The following is a 16,366-nucleotide window of genomic DNA, read 5'->3' on the forward strand; positions in this document are numbered from 1 at the left end:
GGACTCCAGTTACTTCCACGAGAAAAAGTCTTTCTAAACGGTAATGTAAACCGAATCAGTCTTTTATTCTTACATTGTCAAGACTGAATTTGTCCAGTGTGTATCCCAAACCATGTTATTTACATCATTGCAACTATTTCAAAAAGCCTGGGTTTTCACAGTAAAGTAAGCAACTGTTACAGCAACTATTTTAGACGACTGTAGGCAAAAATGCCAACGCAGCCAATGGCCAAACCAAGAAGAATAGTTACAGTAGAAGATCCGAGGTTTTGTGTTGTGCTGTTTGTTCTGTTGCTGTCGAGTCTCTCTATGCGAGTCCTTTCTCCAACATACTCCCGAAGAAGATTGCTCAGGGTGTCCATTTGATGCATTATCTGACGCTGTCCACGAGCAACAAGTACGACCTGTTCCAAATGACGAAAAGTCAATAAAATCATGAAGAAAAAATGAATATTTCGCAAATCGTGAGCTAAGATCTCTATATCTCTAACTTATTATTCATGGATAGACCCTTCCATTGTCTCAGTCGAGTCTAAAGCTCTCTCTGATGCTCTGTTGTTGTCTATTGGAGTATAGCAATTAATAGAGAGCTGACTGTATGTAATTCTGATTATGGAGAGTTTGTAAACATACCTCTTCCATCAGAGGAGATTCCCTTACGAGCTGAGATGCGGATGAGGACAGCGGTAAGACAGACCCATTACCGTCTTCAATCGGTAAAGCCAAGTTATGTTGACTACCTGAAGCCGCTATCCTGTTCGGGATCTTGGAATTCAACTCTTCAATGCGGGATGTGAATTCATCCATCCTCTCGTTCAGTGTTGATATCTGGTCCGAAAGCTGAGTGATAAAACCCTATAGAACACCGTATGTTCAGTGATTTAATGGTAAGCCAACTATCAATTTGCAACAACAGAACCAAAGATTTTGAATGATCTCAGGAAACAATAACAGAGAGACCGCTTTACCTGATTTGGAAGAGTGGCCGGTGAAGCAGGGGCTCTGGCATCTAACATTCTGTTGTTAACAGCAAGTCTTGTCAAGTTAGGCAAGACTTTGTGTCTTGGGTTTGTGTAAGACTTTGATACACCGCTGTTAAAACGTGCATCACTACACAAGTCAGAGGATTCCCTGACCATATGGTGTCTTTATTCTTAGATTCTGTCTTTATCCCAACTTTAGCCAATCAAGGAGAAGAGATTAGAAGATACCCGTGGAGATACTTCAGTCTACTATCAACAGAAGCTCTTGAGAGGGCTTCTTTAGGGCTAGAAACTGTATCATCATCTAAGCTAAGTTTTGTCTTCAAGTCATCTGGTAAAGCCTGAAAACATGACCAGGGAAACCGGACATATAAACCATCATGACATATAATCAACTGGATCTGTGTGCGATAAACACAACACATACCAAAACATCATTTACAAGCCTCTCCAGCTGTATCTGTTCAATATATGTATGTGGAACATATGAACCTTCCAATCCAAGTTGGTCTGCCACATTTTTGACGAAGGACCGGTCTTTACCTTGTACCTTCATAAACGAGTTGATAAAAATTGTCAACTTATCACCCCAAACAGAGTGTAAACTTTTATGGAGAGCAAGAGAAGTAAATATTACCTGAACATATGTCCGATTCAGTTGCTCCAACCAATCAGTTTTCACAATTACCTTGTCATCATCAAAGATATGACTTTTTCTTTTCAAGATTGTTGCAATGGTATAGCCCAGTGCCATTAATCCTCCGAGAAGACGAACGCTGACTTCAAAAGTTATTCTGGGTGATATGATAAATGGACGATCTGTAACCCACTCCTGAAAACAATACATAGAACGGTAAATGTAATCATTCATCAATTCAACACGCAACACCCATTCGTTCAGCTTACATATGACACTAAACTCTGCCCATGAGTTCCTAAAATGTGTTTATACAGAAGAAACAGGTATTGGCCAAACCTCAAACATGAGATTGTATTTTCCATCCCGGTTCCTCATTCTAAGGTATGATTGGCATGCTTCAGGATCCTCGCCTGGTGGTAGCAGATATATGTCATAAGTTTCCTCAGTACGTTCCTTAAAATCTTTAGACAGAGCTGCCTTCATTTGTTCAGGTGTTACATCCTTCGTTGACTACAATAAGATAACAAAACTCACTCAACACCGGGAAGGTATCGCTGTTACAATACAGCTAGTCACAGATTATATGAAACGCCAACATACTCCACTTTGAACAATATTAATTCTGTAACCTTTAAAATATATGTTGGGTTCTGAAAGCCACTGAAGGGGTTAAATTTGTTAAGGATCTTAATCTGAGCCGTCTTCAGATCAGGTTCAATAAACGCCTTGTACATAGGATAAACCTGGTTGGAGAAAAAGACATAAGCAAACTTTTACTGTCTTAAAACTCAAAATAAACAGTATAATTCATCATTCATGTTCTATTCATATTTGAAGCGACTTTAAACAGCAGGCATGACAGCAAGGGTGATAAATCAGAGCTTAAAAATAAAAGATAGCAAAGATTAGCGTGAAAACCGTCTCAGATATCTGATGTATGATTTCTTCAGGTTCCTGGCCAGCACGTTGAATGTCCCGCAAAACACGCTTGACAAGATCAAAATGCACTCCACCAGTGACAGAGACACGAAGATCTAGCAAAGGCCGTAGCTTCTCACTCAAAGCGTATATGCCTTCAAGAATAACAATGCGAGAGCTAGGGACCTCAAGTGTTCTATACAAATCACGAAAGAAACTGATAAGCCATTGCAGATGAGTAGCTCTGATCAACTAACATATAAATCAATTGTTCCCCTAAAATATGTGAAGGAATCTGTATAACAAGGGAAACTATTAACGTTTAAATGAAAACAATGAAATAAGTATAATCACTTTGTCCATCAGGCATCATCATCATAACATGTCGTATGTCCACAATTTTTCAACGGTAGTATATGCACCAACGAGGAAGATCGGTACCTGTAACCAATTCGGGAACTTGACTTGAAGTCATATATTGGAACCTGAACAGGTTTGCCATCCCTTAGGCCATGTATATTGTCAAGAAGTGTATCATAGTCAGTCAACCGTGGGTCTGCAACCAGAATCGCAAAACATTTTTCAGATTCTATACATAAGAAAAAATGACTGAATCAAGCCTAAGGGTGTAACATAGAGAGGTGGTGCATACCATCAAAGTTTCCATCGATCACACGAGAACCATCATTATAGTTGTCCATGTTTATGATAGCAATACTAGGCATGAAATTGAGAATTTTCTCAGTGAAAATGGTTTTGCCAGCTCCAGAAGGACCAGCTAACCCAACCAAAATGAGTCCATCGTTCTTCTGAGCCAATAATTGGCAAGCACGAATAACAGCGTAGAAACCTTTTTCAAAAGACAATGGATCCTCAATTGGAACAATCTCATATCTTCCAGAGTCCTTTCTTTTGATAAGCTGAACCTGATCCCGCAGCAAACCATGCCGTCGGCGAGGTGACAGAGCAACAGAAGTATCGAGCGCCATTTCCTCCCCAAAAGTTGCAATGAAGAAGAGAATCTGGAAGCTACGAATTGCAGACAAAGACAAGATTTTTACATAACAATAAAACACGAGCAGACATTTCAATCAATTTAACAGACGCTTGGGGAAAAATCATAGACATGCGTGATAAAAGAAACTCCAAAAATGCAAAATCTTGAGCTTCAACATGAATTCAAGAGCCACTTGGTTCATGCGATCAACAAGACAAGCGAATCAAACCAAGACTCTCAGTAGATAACATCTCGAATCTGATCGTAAGCAAAGGAATCAAAGTTTTTGAGCTTCAACATGACTTCAAGAACACTTGGTTCATGCGATCAACAAGAAAAGCGAATCGAACAAAGACTCTCAGCAGATAAAGAATCTGATCGTAAACAAAGGAATCGAAGAGCAATCAAAGTTTCAGTTTTCACATACCGGAAGAAGAGTCAAATCAGGGATTAAACGTCGCCGGAGATTATTTCCGAATTCTCCGGAACCCAGAAGCACGACAACAAGAATATAGTTGGAGATATTTTTCGAAGCAGTCAATGAGAGAGAGTAAGAAAGATGATGGAAACAACAAGACGGAAGTTTATAGACAAACTAGCGATGCTGACGCCCAGAAGAAATCACTAAGACTAGAGAGATCAAACAGTAAAACCATACCAGATTCATTCGAACATTTATCATTAAATTTAAACCGGTTTTTGGCGGAATAAAACCAAATTGTTCGGTTCATATTACTCTGGTTCAAGATGAACCGAAATTGGATTCAATTTGAGCTGTTAGTCCACGTAACGACTTTGACCGTCACACGTCACACACGGTGAAGCAGTGACGACGTGGAAGAAACTGTACCCTTCTCAATCCTCTTTCTTTCTTTCTTCTTCTTCTTCACTTTCTTTTTTTCTTTTCTTCCACTGGATCTTTTCTCTTCTCTTCTCAGGTGAGAGAGAGAGACAATGGCGAAGCTACTTCTTCTTCACGCACCTCATGTAGTTCCTAGATTTAGCAGCGGTACTATGTCACTTATCTCCGCGTCGGCTTTATGCAGAAGACCTCTCCTCGTGAATCCCCAATTCTCACATACCGGACCTCGTCTTCGTTCTCCGTACTATCGGAGATTCTCGACTCGTTCCTTCGACGATTCACCTGCTTCTTCCTCGGCGGAGATGGAGATGGAGAAAGGGAAGCAGGAACAGCTACGGGATGGAGTTCCACGGGACAGAGATGAGGACTATCCGACCGGAGAAACGGAGTATGTGGATAGGAACGCCTGGGAGAGTTTTGTTGTGAAGCTGCGGATGCTATTTGCGTTTCCATGGCAGCGTGTTCGCAAGGGTAGCGTCTTGACCATGACATTGCGCGGCCAGGTTTCTCTATTCGCTTCGTCGTCTCTTCTCATTCTTGTCGTTCTTAGACGCTGTGGTATTAGTAAGAGGACTGTTAATTTTAGGTTTCCGGTAGCAATGTTAGTGAACTTAGCTGACTTCGAAGGCTACATAGTATTAAATTTTGCATTGATGTGATCTCCTTTGGGAGTTAGAACTCCTTATTGGCCTATTGGGATCTTGTTATATTCCAGTTAGGTTGAAATTGAATTTTGTTTTCTCTATGTTCAGATCTCTGATCAGCTAAAGAGTCGTTTCAATTCTGGCCTCTCTCTGCCGCAACTCTCAGAAAATTTCTTGAAAGCGGCATATGATCCTCGTATTGCTGGAGTCTACCTTCACATTGAGCCTTTGAGTTGTGGGTGGGGTAAGGTTGAAGAAATTCGAAGGCATATATTGGATTTTAAAAAATCAGGTAACTCCTGAATCTGTATTATCTGTCAAGTATCAGATTTTTCACTTTCCGATTGAGTTCTTTGAGCTAATCAAGCACATCTTTACTAGGTAAATTCATTGTTGGATATATAAACATATGTGGATTAAAGGAATTCTATCTTGGCTGTGCATGCAACGAGCTCTATGCCCCGCCTAGTGCCTATTCCTTTCTGTATGGTTTGACTGTTCAAGCATCTTTTCTTGGAGGTAAGGGATTGTTTCTTCTTTGGTTCAATATATCACTTAAGTCATTAAAAGTCTTTTCTATATTCTATATCGTACAGAAACTATGCGCACTCATACTGTGTGCGGACAATCCTTCATTTATTGAGAAAGCTGTTGTTGAATCATTGCTTGGCGCATTTATCGTGAACTGCTTAATTTTCTTATATATAGGTGTCTTCGAGAAAGTGGGGATTCAACCTCAAGTACAAAGGATTGGCAAATACAAAAGTGCTGGAGATCAGCTCTCTCGCAAAAATATATCTGAGGAAAATTATGAGATGCTAAGCGTGCTACTAGATAACATTTATGCAAATTGGCTGGATGGTGTTTCTGACTCAACAGGTGCTAGAATTGTTTCAAAATGTTGTCAGAGTTGTAACATCTAATTTTTTCTGAATGGCTTCTGCTTAGAACTATGCAGGAAAAAAGCGAGAAGATGTTGAAAGTTTCATCAATCAAGGAGTTTACGAAATTGAAAAGCTAAAGGAAGAGGGGCTGATAAAGGATATCCGGTATGATGATGAGGTAATAACATGTCCATAGTAAAGATGGAATTCAGTACCTTCCACCTGATCCCAGAAGCCAGAAGTGATGATCCTTGTTGTTTGTCCTTTATTAGTGAACTTGTCTTCTTGGATCCTCTCAGATTATTGGGGTGGACAATAGTCATTAAGTATCCCTTATATAGCTATACAAAACAGAATTAGATACCAGCCCCCTACTNAAGTATATCTGAGGAAAATTATGAGATGCTGAGCGTGCTACTTGATAACATTTATGCAAATTGGCTGGATGGTGTTTCTGACTCAACAGGTGCTAGAATTGTTTCACAATGTTGTTAGAGTTGTAACATCTTATTTTTTCTGAATGGCTTCTGCTTAGAACTATGCAGGAAAAAAGCGAGAAGATGTTGAAAGTTTCATCAATCAAGGAGTTTACGAAATTGAAAAGCTAAAGGAAGAGGGGCTGATAAAGGACATCCGGTATGATGATGAGGTAATACCATGCTCATAGTAAAGATGGAATTCAGTACCTTCCACTTGATCCCAGAAGCCAGAAGTGGTGATCATTGTTGTTTTTCCTTTATTCGTAAACTTTTCTTCTTGGATCTTTTGGTCTTCTCAGATTATTGGGATGGACAATAGTCATAAAGAATCCCTTATATAGCTATACAAAACAGAGTTAGATACCATCCCCCTACTTTTTTTATCTATATCATTCACTTTTAATGCTCCTGCAGGTTATATCGATGCTGAAAGAGAGGCTTGGAGTCGAAAAAGACAAAAAGCTTCCTACTGTTGATTACAAGTAATTTACTCTTACTATATGGAATCTTCAAACAGAGGCTTGCTGAATCTAGAGCGATTATCTTTGCATGTACACTTGACTCAAGCCTTTTACTAATGGAGTAATGAGTAATGTATACATAATGGGTCTTAGGTGGTAAATGCATAGTTAGGTAGAGTTAAAGTTAGTTTTGATATGGAGAAATGAATACCTGGTGGCGAACCGACTCGAGATTGTAATTCAACAAAATGTAGATCAGATGTGTCTTCTTTTTTGGTTCTCAGTTTGGGATAATTAGATGTATGTGAATTAGTAAGTAAATGGAGGTATGCATACTTAGTTGACTTCAAATTTCGGTTTCTTAATTTACTTGTATGTAATATTTGCAAGAAATATTTTTTTGATATCGCTTTACAGTTCCCTGTTTGCCTCATGCAATTTTATCAATTTTACAGGCTAGTAACATGCAGATATTCTCGATTGAATTACTTTATACAGGAAATACTCAGGTGTTAGGAAGTGGACTCTTGGTCTAAGTGGCGGTCGAGACCAAATAGCTATTATTAGAGCAGGGGGGAGCATTTCTCGGGTTAAGGGTCCGCTAAGCACTCCTGGTTCAGCTATCATAGCAGAACAACTAATTGAGAAGATCCGCAGTGTAAGAGGTGGGTCTGTTATTATTTTTACGTTTCCATCTACATTTGTGCTGTTGTGTTCTTCAACAGCAGCTCAGCACTTTCTATTTCCTCTTTCTTTTGAAGAGTCCAAAAAATATAAGGCTGCCATCATCCGAATTGATAGTCCAGGAGGCGATGCTCTCGCTTCTGATTTGTAAGTAGTTTTATTAGTTGTCAATGTTGTATAATTATACCTACAATATGCTCGTTTGATTTAACATTTCATGGATGATTTGGTTTCACCTTCTAACATGATGAACCAGACTCATTACTTTAATTTTATATTTCGTCAATGGAAGTTAGAAGTTGAAGTGCTATCTTTTGAATCAAAGAGAATGGATTAAGAATGCTATATGAACCATCTAGTAACTTGCAAATATCATATCTATCAAGCCTGGAGGTCATGTGGAGATTTGAATTTAAATAGCTTTGGAAATTCTTCTAGGCTATATTATAATACTTCGTAACTCGTAATGGTATACAGAATGTGGAGGGAGATCAAACTACTGGCTGAAACAAAACCTGTCATCGCGTCAATGTCAGATGTGGCAGCAAGTGGAGGCTACTACATGGCAATGGCGGCAAACACCATTGTTGCTGAAAATTTGACATTAACTGGCTCAATTGGAGTTGTCACAGGTTATCTTTCTTTTATCAACTGGCCAAAGAGAACGTTGTGTGCTCTGAATCTTTGTACAACTATCTCTTTTACCAACGCTCGCCATTGTTCTTGTTGTCGCAGCAAGATTTACCTTGGCCAAATTGTACGAAAAGATTGGATTCAACAAGGAAACTATATCTAGAGGAAAATATGCTGAGCTTCTGGGGGCTGAGGAAAGACCTTTTAAGTAAGTGACCTCGCTCTGTTTATTACAATGGTTTGTTACCTAGTTAGGCTCTAACCGTCTAAGACTTCTTTTTTGCACCCAGTTGATGCCACTTTGTTTTTTATCTTTTTGTCAATTTCGATCCTCGAAACTGCTCTATTGAGAACCTATATGTTCCTTTCATTCACGATAAAAGCAACAAAATTATGTCTACAGGCCAGAGGAAGCAGAACTGTTTGAGAAGTCTGCACAGCATGCATACCAGCTTTTCCGAGATAAAGCAGCCTTATCCAGATCGATGCCTGTATTTTTCTATTTGGTCCAATCTAGTATTTCTCTCTTGTATTCTTATGTTTTAGCAAGGCTAAAAATTTCTTCTTACCATGTTCCTAGGTCGAAAAGATGGAAGAATTTGCACAAGGCAGAGTCTGGACTGGTAAGGATGCTCATTCTCGTGGTCTAGTAGATGCACTCGGTGGGCTATCCCGAGCTATAGCCATCGCTAAGCAGAAAGCTAATATTCCTCTTGATAGGAAGGTTGGCCTCTAAAACTCTCTTTTGCTTCAGTGAACTCATCATCTTCGTAACAAATCTTTAAAACTCAAAAAAAAAAAAAGCACAAAGTAGATGATATTTGATACTTTGCTCTTTCTTGTGGTAAATATAGGTAACTCTTGTTGAGCTTTCAAGACCTTCGACATCACTACCAGATATCTTAAGCGGTATAGGAAGCTCGGTGATTGGAGTTGACAGAACATTAAAAGGACTGCTGGATGAATTAACAATCACGGAAGGAGTTCAAGCTCGAATGGATGGAATCATGTTTCAGCAACTAGGCCGAGATTCTTTAGCAGCTCCCATCATTGATTTGCTTAAAGATTACCTCAGCTCTCTCCGATGATTCCAATACTACTATCGAATCTCATTAAAATGAAAGTAAAAGAAACCGATGAAAGTCTTTAAAGTCAAAACTTTATAAATGAAATTAAAACTGATATTACTGTAACCAATTGGATATGAAGTTAATGTGAAACAAGGCTTAAACTATTTACAGTTTCAGCTACTCTCAAACATATATATATATATATATATATATATATATAAGTACTGTACATAAACTTTCTCCCTAAGAAACAACAATGAAAGACCACAATCAACGTTATTATATTATCTTCTTCGTAGCCTTTCTCTCAATTCCTGCATTCTCCTTAGCTCAGGAAAATGTTGAAAATTGCATAAGAAAAGAGATCGGGTGGACGCTCTCTCCTTCTCCTTCCCCATCAAATGTTGTGAAAGATACTCCCTGCGATGAGGTAATAGAGGTCGTCACGTACCTCTGGAGAATAAACGGAGATTTCCCACCTTTCTACGTCAAGGCATTGTGCAATGTATTTCAAAACGATGAGAAGAAGGTGAAGCAACACGTTAACAAGATATGGATAAACATTACGGAAAAGATCATGGATGGTTTAACTTGTGTTTCTCCATAAAAGATCTCTGATTTAATCATAGTAATTTTGTTGAATTAAAAATGAAAAAACTTTATAATTAATGTCCTTGATTACAGATTACCAACAAAAGTGGTCGTGAGTGTTCCCAAGTAAACAACGTTTTTATATTCATTAACTTCACTGACTAACGTATCTCTGTAATATTCCCCGAGAGGCATATGCCGGAGAATCTCGCCGTCGGAACTGATTTTCACAGCTGATGGTTCCGTGGGCACCACGATAAGCTTCACCGAGTTTGATGCGACCCAGAAATCTCCACCTTCTGTTCTCCTTATGTTATCCGGACCCGGTATCGACGGTACGAAAATCTCAAACGTGTTGGCTTTGGGACCCTTGATCCAATACCTCAAGATCCGATTCCTCAAGAACTCTCCCACCAGAACAAACCCTCCGTCGGAGCTCACAGCGCATCCTGCGGAGCCACTTAAACCGCTTAACAAAACGGTGACGGTTTTAGTCTTTGGATCGTACCTAAAGAGCCTCCCTGACGTATCTTTTACAGCAACCGCCAAGACAAGTTCACTGGAAAACAAAACAAACGTTAGTCTCTATATCCCCACCGGTTTACAAATTGACCAAACCAAATCGAACCGGTTCAAAACCAAATCACAGTAAGAAAATTCAATTAACCTGGGGCCAAATCTTGTGCTGAAAGATGTGAAGTAAACCATACCAGTCACCGGATCTACATCTAAACCGTCAAGAAACCGGAAAGGAATCCCGGCTGCGCTATCGGCTAGGCGTTTGGCTAGGCCACCGCGGTGTGAAACCACGTACAAACCCAAGTATGCATCAGCTATGTATAAATCTCCGGTTTTCTCATTGAAAGCTAAACCGACCGGTCTACCACAAATGTTACCAAGAAAAGTCCCAATAGCTTTCTCACATAGTGACTTGTTCCTGTAAATTAGAACAATTGAGTTATTATTACTAGCAATATGTGTATGCGTTGTATATAAAATACTGAATAGAAAAACATACGCGATTGGTAAAATATAAGCAAACTCTATAAAGCCAAGTGTTGGTCCTTGGTATTTCAGGATCTTGCCTCCGGAGACTCCGGTATAAGGTCCTCCACCCTGAGAATCGAATGCGAAAGCTTCGGGTCCGGTGATTTGAGGTGGCAGCGGAATCTTCTGGAAGGTTTGGAGAGCGGAGACAAGGTAATGAGATGAGAAGAGAATTAGCAAACAGCAGAAGATGAAGACTCTTTGTGTTTGCAACATTCTGTTTCGTTGATGCATCACATGAAACATAGTAATACTAATATCAGGGATTTTTATACACGCATATGGGTTTGATTAAATCTCAACCGATTGGTTGATGGTGGTTAACGACTAGTTCTTGATTAGTTTAGATACTCTTTTGACTTGAGTCACAAGATTTTTGTCTTTTCTCTATGATATCCACTATTTAAATTAGCAATTCGTTGTTTGTAAGGAAATTGCGTCTATTTCTTTGTCTCTTTCTCACGTGAACCCGACCAACTTTCCAGCTAATCTAAATATAAGAAAGAAAAAAGTCGTTTTTAATGTTATTTTCCTTTAAACCTATTTCTTAAACAACTGTTCACACTGTCATACTAGAAATTTGTAATCATCTTTTATGACATCTTTGACTCTTTGTATTCGTTAACTTCGCTAACCAAAGTATCCCCAAACTTGTCTTTTAGGGGAATGGTCTGAAGCAATGTAACCGAAGATCATAACATGATCGACCTCCTTCCGCCGGCACTGCGAGTTTCTGAAAAGACTTAGAAAACCGCCGAAGAAAAGAGAAACCAGGGAGACAAACGAAGTCATAATGTTTCGTGGTTGTGTTTTTGTTACCAGTCTCTTATTATTACAATGAGTCCTCTAATCCGTATTTATACATTTTTTTTTAAGGGACATCCGTATGTATACTTCTAGATTTGATTTTAGTATGTTTTTTTAAACGTCTTTTTTTTTTTTTTTTAAATTGTATTCATACTATTCAAGTATATCCAAAGTTGATCCAAACAAATGTATTATTGTAGATGAAAAAATTAAACTAATATTAAGTAATTTGCATATATATATATATATATATATATATATATATAACGGAATACACCTAAGTTATGTTAATTTTAAGATTGATTAGAAATAGACTGATGAAAAAGGCGCAGTTGATTAATATTAAAAAAAAAAATGTTTCGTCTATTTACTCTGCATGTGAATGAAGTAGCGGAAGTGCCGAGTCGTCCGATTGACCATGCAGAAATAAAGATTATTACTGTTATTTTTCGATAAAGAATATATTTATTTGATATTGAATTGTGTATTTAACAAACGTAACATGTATATATGTTTTTTATCCAAAAATTTTATAAGATTTTTTCAAATAAAATGAATTGTGAACATTTCTTTTGTAGGTAGTTGGCCTATACATGAATGATCCAAACGTGATGCACAAAACAACAATTTTTTTAATATAAAAACTACTTTATTTCTTGAAATTTGTAACCATCTTTTTTAAAAATTAACTTTATTTGAACAGAATCAATATATTGACGTACATTATTGATCTGTTGATAAGTTTGAAGGTAAGAACTCTTCTCTCTTTATCTCTTTTCAATCCACAATACAATCTCAACCCTAATTGATAAGCTTGGAGTTACAGTTCTCCAATCTCATCATCTAAGAACAGAGATACAGTTCTGATCTAACAAACAACATTAATGTGATCACGCATGATGCCTCTATGTTTCAACTCTATTTCTATTTATACCATTCTTCTCATGCTTCTCTTTAAATCTGCACATGTGCCTCTCACATGTGCACACCTATCAATACTCTCCCCTTTTAAAACAGCTTGTCCTCAAGCTGTGAAGTAGCACTTGTAGTGACGATGGAAACCAATGACGAAAATCACTGATACCATGGTAGAGCTTCTGCACACACCTTGATCCTCCACACTGTAGTGTCCCCGTTTAGTTCCAGGCCTTGAGCCTTATTTTAGAAGATTTACACTCTGGTTCTAGCATTGATCTATTGAGAACTCAACAAAACGGGATATTAGAAGTTTTAAGTGTCTCAGAAGTGGCGGATTACTACAAGGAGTCAGTAAGTATGATGGCAAAATCTTTTGTATATCATATATTCGATAAGGTGTTTCTTAAAAGGCACAGTTTACAAAAGAAGCTGCAAAAAGAAGAGGGTTCAAGAACCTACAAGCACAAATGGAAATCTAAGGAACTACAAGCAGTCCTGATAATTGGGAGTGATTCACGTGGAAGTGATGTTACATATGGCACCGGCTCTACTGAAACTGTAGACAAGAGAGACTGTTTTTTAGTGTGGCATCGCTGGAGAAAGAAGAAACTGCAGAAGATTAACTTGGAACTATGGCTGTTGCACACTTTTCTTCACCATATTATACAAAGTTACACAAACTGGATCTGTTTTATATGGGGACAACAGAGGCTCAGACTTTCCCAGGGCCTGGAACTAAACGGTGACACTACCATGGCCTCAGCGATTGCCGTCATTGGTTTCTATTGTCACTAACACTTGCTACTACACAGCTTGAGGACAAGCAATAATTTTCAACTCTGCATTTCATGGAGCAGATCAATATATCTCAGTTCTGGCCAACTTTGAGAGTTTCTTCTTTAATTTGTTATCACATGAGTAGAAATTTACAGTGGGATGTTGATAGTGATGAACTTGAGCCAGCCGGACAAAAGAGGAGTCATGGTTACTCGATTTGGGAAATTCATAAAATACAAAAAGGGAAGTGTGTTATCGGGAGCATGTTTTCATTTATATTGGGCATGCCTTCTTATTCTTCTGTGTGGCATTGTTGGCAAATTAAAGAACTGCAACATGAAGAGTACAACAGTGGTATTACATACAAGACTGCTATTGCGTGTTTTTGGGTGTTGAAACAGCGGACAGGAGTGACTAATGTGCAGAAGCTTGAGGACAAGCTTTCTTCGAAGGGAGTGGTATTGATAAGCCGTATAACGTCTACACTAGAAGGAAGTCACGTGTTCCTGCATCTTGAAGGAGGAAGAATCACGTGACTAATCTGTTGTATATAAGCTTTGTTAGCCATTTTGTAGAGTTTATGCATTGTTTGTTGTATGTTGAGTGACGTATGTGTCGCTTAGGGAGATAGAGTTGATGTATCGGTGATGTGCCGGTGACTCTATTCTTTGTAACAGTGCATCGGAAGTAATAGATAAGAGTTTACACATTGAATCTTATCATCCGTCAAGATTTTATTTCGACACAATCACTATTTCTAAAACCCAAACTAATGTCACACTTTAAACCTTAAGAATCCCGGCGAAAGGACCAAACAGAGCGCCGATATAAATCTTTCCATTGAATTCGTTAACCTCGCTGACCAAAGTATCCCCAAACTTATCTTTAAAGGGAATGGTCTGAAGCACTTTACCATCAGATCTAACCTTAACCGCCGAAGGGTTTGTGGGTCCGGTGGCTGAGTTCACGACTGACGCAACCCAAAAGTTTCCAGAAGAACCGATCCTCTTGATATTGTCAGGGCTCGAGACCGAGTTGGTGAAGTCTTCAGAAGTACCAGCTTTAGATCCTTTGATCCAATACCTCTTGATGTTACTTTTTGTGAACTGACTAACCAGCACAAATGAACCGTCTGAGCTAACCGCACATCCGGCTGAGCCACTTAGACCTTCCATCAATACAGTCACGACCTTTTTCGATGGATCGTATTTGAAAAGCTTCCCTGTCGAGTCTTTTGTTGCCACTGCTTTCAACACATCGCTGTAGATATGCATCATTCATAACCAATACAATTAGTATAATTAATTGATCAAAATCTTTTTCTTTACTAACCGACTCAAATGAGCAATGTACGTTAAAACATAAAATGGCAGTTGTTAACATATGTATATGATAAGTGTATTTATATTTATTTAAACATTTCTGTTACGTTGAATTATTCTATTGGAAATATATTTTAATTTGTTAGTTTACTATATGATAAGTGTATTGAGTTATATTTATATGTAGAAGAAAAAATAAATTATACCGAGGGCCAAATGTTGAGCTGAAGGAAGTGAAATAGACGACACCGGTAGTGGGATCAATGTCGAGACCGTCGAGAAACAAGAAAGGCTTGCCGTTAACACTGTCGGCGATCTTCTTGGCCAAACCGCCACCGCTAGAGATGACGTGGAGACCCAAAGGAGCATCAGAAACGTAAAGATCACCTGTTTTCCCGTTGAAAGCTATTCCCGCCGGTCGGCCACATTTTCCGGCATTAACGGTTCCAAGTGCTCCGTCGCACAAAGACGACTTTCTGTAATAAATTAAATCAATTTTGATAATAGTTAAAGGCAAACATAATAATTAATATGAAAAGAAACATACATAGTTAAATATGGAGTTGATATTTGTATAGCTCCATACGTATTAGACAACAATGCTTATTATGTTAATGTTCGTCTGACTTTTACTCAGGGAGGCGTGTGTTTAGAAGATTTAAATCTTTGTTATACCGTAAACGACACTTTGTTTTGCTAACGTAGACCAATCATCATGGCGTCTTTCTCGTGTGTGTTTCTCATAAGGATATGTAATTGGAAAATTACAGAACTTTTGTCCATAGTTCTATAGTTTAGAAATCAGACAAATGGATATATTTAATTTGTAGTTAAAAGGCTTCCAAGGATTAGTTGGTGGTAAGAACCTGAATCATCTCTGATTATTAAAAAAAATGAAAGAACATACTCCTTATTGGATGTATGTATTAATTAAAGTAGGTTGCAGCAGCCCACCAATTTTTTTTTTTTTAAACTAGGTTGCATTTTTTCTGATTAGTAAGTTCTATAGTTCATTAGTTCACGAAATCTAATTAGACCATAAAATTATCGACACTGAAGTTCGTACAATATTGACAACAAAGTTTTCTCAATGTGTATCTCGAATCAGATCTGAATCGGGTATTGACTCTGCGTTCGTATTTTGACAACAACGTTTTCTCAATGTGCCTCTTGTGTCAGATCTGATTTCGAGTTTTATTTTTAATTCGTTTTCTTATTATGTGAAATGAAAAGTTAAGGTTATTTACCAAAAATATAGTAATATCAAAAATTAACGTTGTTACGGATTTAATTAATAGCAAAAAAGGTCCGTATCAAATTTTTTGAAAACATTAAATTCCAATCATAAAAAAAAAAACAAAAAACACGAAGCATGCATGATTATGATCTTGGAAACTTACGAAGAGCCGGTGATCTGAGCAAAATCGACATAACCTTTTCCTGGAAGCCACTTGAGGATTTTACCACCGGAGACTCCGGTGTAGAATCCTTTTCCGGTGGAATCAAAAGCGAAAGCTTCAGGTCCTGTCCTGTTTCCCGGTACCGGAAGTTTTTGAAAATATTGATTGTCTGAGAGAACAGACGAAGAAAATGAGAGAAGAAGAAGAAGAGAACTCACGGAGACAAACGACCTCATATTGTTTCTTTGG

The 16,366-nt window shown here is 38.2% G+C and overlaps 4 protein-coding genes across 5 annotated transcripts; 1 reads left to right on the forward strand and 3 right to left on the reverse strand.

Moving 5' to 3' along the window:
• Window positions 45-4,165, reverse strand: LOC104702102 (uridine-cytidine kinase C). Of its 2 annotated transcripts, none has more exons than XM_010417926.2 (12): window positions 3,966-4,165; window positions 3,194-3,570; window positions 2,983-3,097; window positions 2,542-2,737; window positions 2,253-2,366; window positions 1,960-2,133; window positions 1,621-1,815; window positions 1,411-1,533; window positions 1,212-1,324; window positions 969-1,131; window positions 634-855; window positions 45-404 (listed from the first exon to the last, which is right to left on the reverse strand). In XM_010417926.2, exons 2-12 carry the CDS (start codon window positions 3,528-3,530, stop codon window positions 186-188), a joined length of 1,971 nt encoding a protein of 656 aa, XP_010416228.1. In that variant the 5' UTR covers window positions 3,531-3,570; window positions 3,966-4,165; the 3' UTR covers window positions 45-185. The 2 variants fall into 2 exon arrangements, with proteins under 2 accessions (XP_010416228.1, XP_010416229.1); XM_010417927.2 differs by having other exon boundaries at window positions 969-1,092; window positions 3,966-4,164.
• On the forward strand, window positions 4,440-9,425 carry LOC104702103 (serine protease SPPA, chloroplastic-like). The gene is made up of 13 exons (XM_010417928.2): window positions 4,440-4,903; window positions 5,153-5,336; window positions 5,426-5,563; window positions 5,753-5,923; window positions 6,003-6,106; window positions 6,822-6,889; window positions 7,367-7,533; window positions 7,630-7,699; window positions 8,030-8,184; window positions 8,288-8,393; window positions 8,589-8,676; window positions 8,766-8,909; window positions 9,040-9,425. The coding sequence occupies exons 1-13, from the start codon at window positions 4,493-4,495 to the stop codon at window positions 9,271-9,273; spliced, it is 2,040 nt and encodes a 679-aa protein (XP_010416230.1). The 5' UTR covers window positions 4,440-4,492; the 3' UTR covers window positions 9,274-9,425.
• On the reverse strand, window positions 9,898-11,184 carry LOC104702104 (protein STRICTOSIDINE SYNTHASE-LIKE 11-like). Its single transcript, XM_010417930.1, has 3 exons — window positions 10,865-11,184; window positions 10,514-10,783; window positions 9,898-10,405 (listed from the first exon to the last, which is right to left on the reverse strand). The coding sequence occupies exons 1-3, from the start codon at window positions 11,137-11,139 to the stop codon at window positions 9,934-9,936; spliced, it is 1,017 nt and encodes a 338-aa protein (XP_010416232.1). The 5' UTR covers window positions 11,140-11,184; the 3' UTR covers window positions 9,898-9,933.
• On the reverse strand, window positions 13,420-16,366 carry LOC104702105 (protein STRICTOSIDINE SYNTHASE-LIKE 11). Its single transcript, XM_010417931.2, has 3 exons — window positions 16,118-16,366; window positions 14,924-15,193; window positions 13,420-14,655 (listed from the first exon to the last, which is right to left on the reverse strand). The coding sequence occupies exons 1-3, from the start codon at window positions 16,351-16,353 to the stop codon at window positions 14,178-14,180; spliced, it is 984 nt and encodes a 327-aa protein (XP_010416233.1). The 5' UTR covers window positions 16,354-16,366; the 3' UTR covers window positions 13,420-14,177.

Source organism: Camelina sativa, chromosome 7 (genome assembly GCF_000633955.1).
Source record: "Camelina sativa cultivar DH55 chromosome 7, Cs, whole genome shotgun sequence".
In the NCBI taxonomy this organism is placed as follows: Eukaryota; Viridiplantae; Streptophyta; class Magnoliopsida; order Brassicales; family Brassicaceae; genus Camelina; species Camelina sativa.

Bases quoted from the DNA above. Each gene is read 5' to 3' on its own strand.
- LOC104702102 (XM_010417926.2), bottom strand. From the start codon at position 3,530: ATGGCGCTCGATACTTCTGTTGCTCTGTCACCTCGCCGACGGCATGGT. The intron at 2,367-2,541 runs GTTTTCACGCTA...TTCTCCAACCAG, and splicing joins TACATCAGATATCTGAGACG to GTTTATCCTATGTACAAGGC. The intron at 856-968 runs GTAAAGCGGTCT...GGTGTTCTATAG, and splicing joins CGGCCACTCTTCCAAATCAG to GGTTTTATCACTCAGCTTTC.
- LOC104702103 (XM_010417928.2), top strand. From the start codon at position 4,493: ATGGCGAAGCTACTTCTTCTTCACGCACCTCATGTAGTTCCTAGATTT. The intron at 5,337-5,425 runs GTAACTCCTGAA...CATCTTTACTAG, and splicing joins ATTGGATTTTAAAAAATCAG to GTAAATTCATTGTTGGATAT. The intron at 8,185-8,287 runs GTTATCTTTCTT...TTGTTGTCGCAG, and splicing joins CTCAATTGGAGTTGTCACAG to CAAGATTTACCTTGGCCAAA.
- LOC104702104 (XM_010417930.1), bottom strand. From the start codon at position 11,139: ATGTTTCATGTGATGCATCAACGAAACAGAATGTTGCAAACACAAAGA. The intron at 10,784-10,864 runs GTATGTTTTTCT...TCTAATTTACAG, and splicing joins GCTTATATTTTACCAATCGC to GAACAAGTCACTATGTGAGA. The intron at 10,406-10,513 runs GTTAATTGAATT...TTTGTTTTCCAG, and splicing joins AGCACAAGATTTGGCCCCAG to TGAACTTGTCTTGGCGGTTG.
- LOC104702105 (XM_010417931.2), bottom strand. From the start codon at position 16,353: ATGAGGTCGTTTGTCTCCGTGAGTTCTCTTCTTCTTCTTCTCTCATTT. The intron at 15,194-16,117 runs GTAAGTTTCCAA...AATTTATTACAG, and splicing joins GCTCAGATCACCGGCTCTTC to AAAGTCGTCTTTGTGCGACG. The intron at 14,656-14,923 runs GTATAATTTATT...GCATATCTACAG, and splicing joins AGCTCAACATTTGGCCCTCG to CGATGTGTTGAAAGCAGTGG.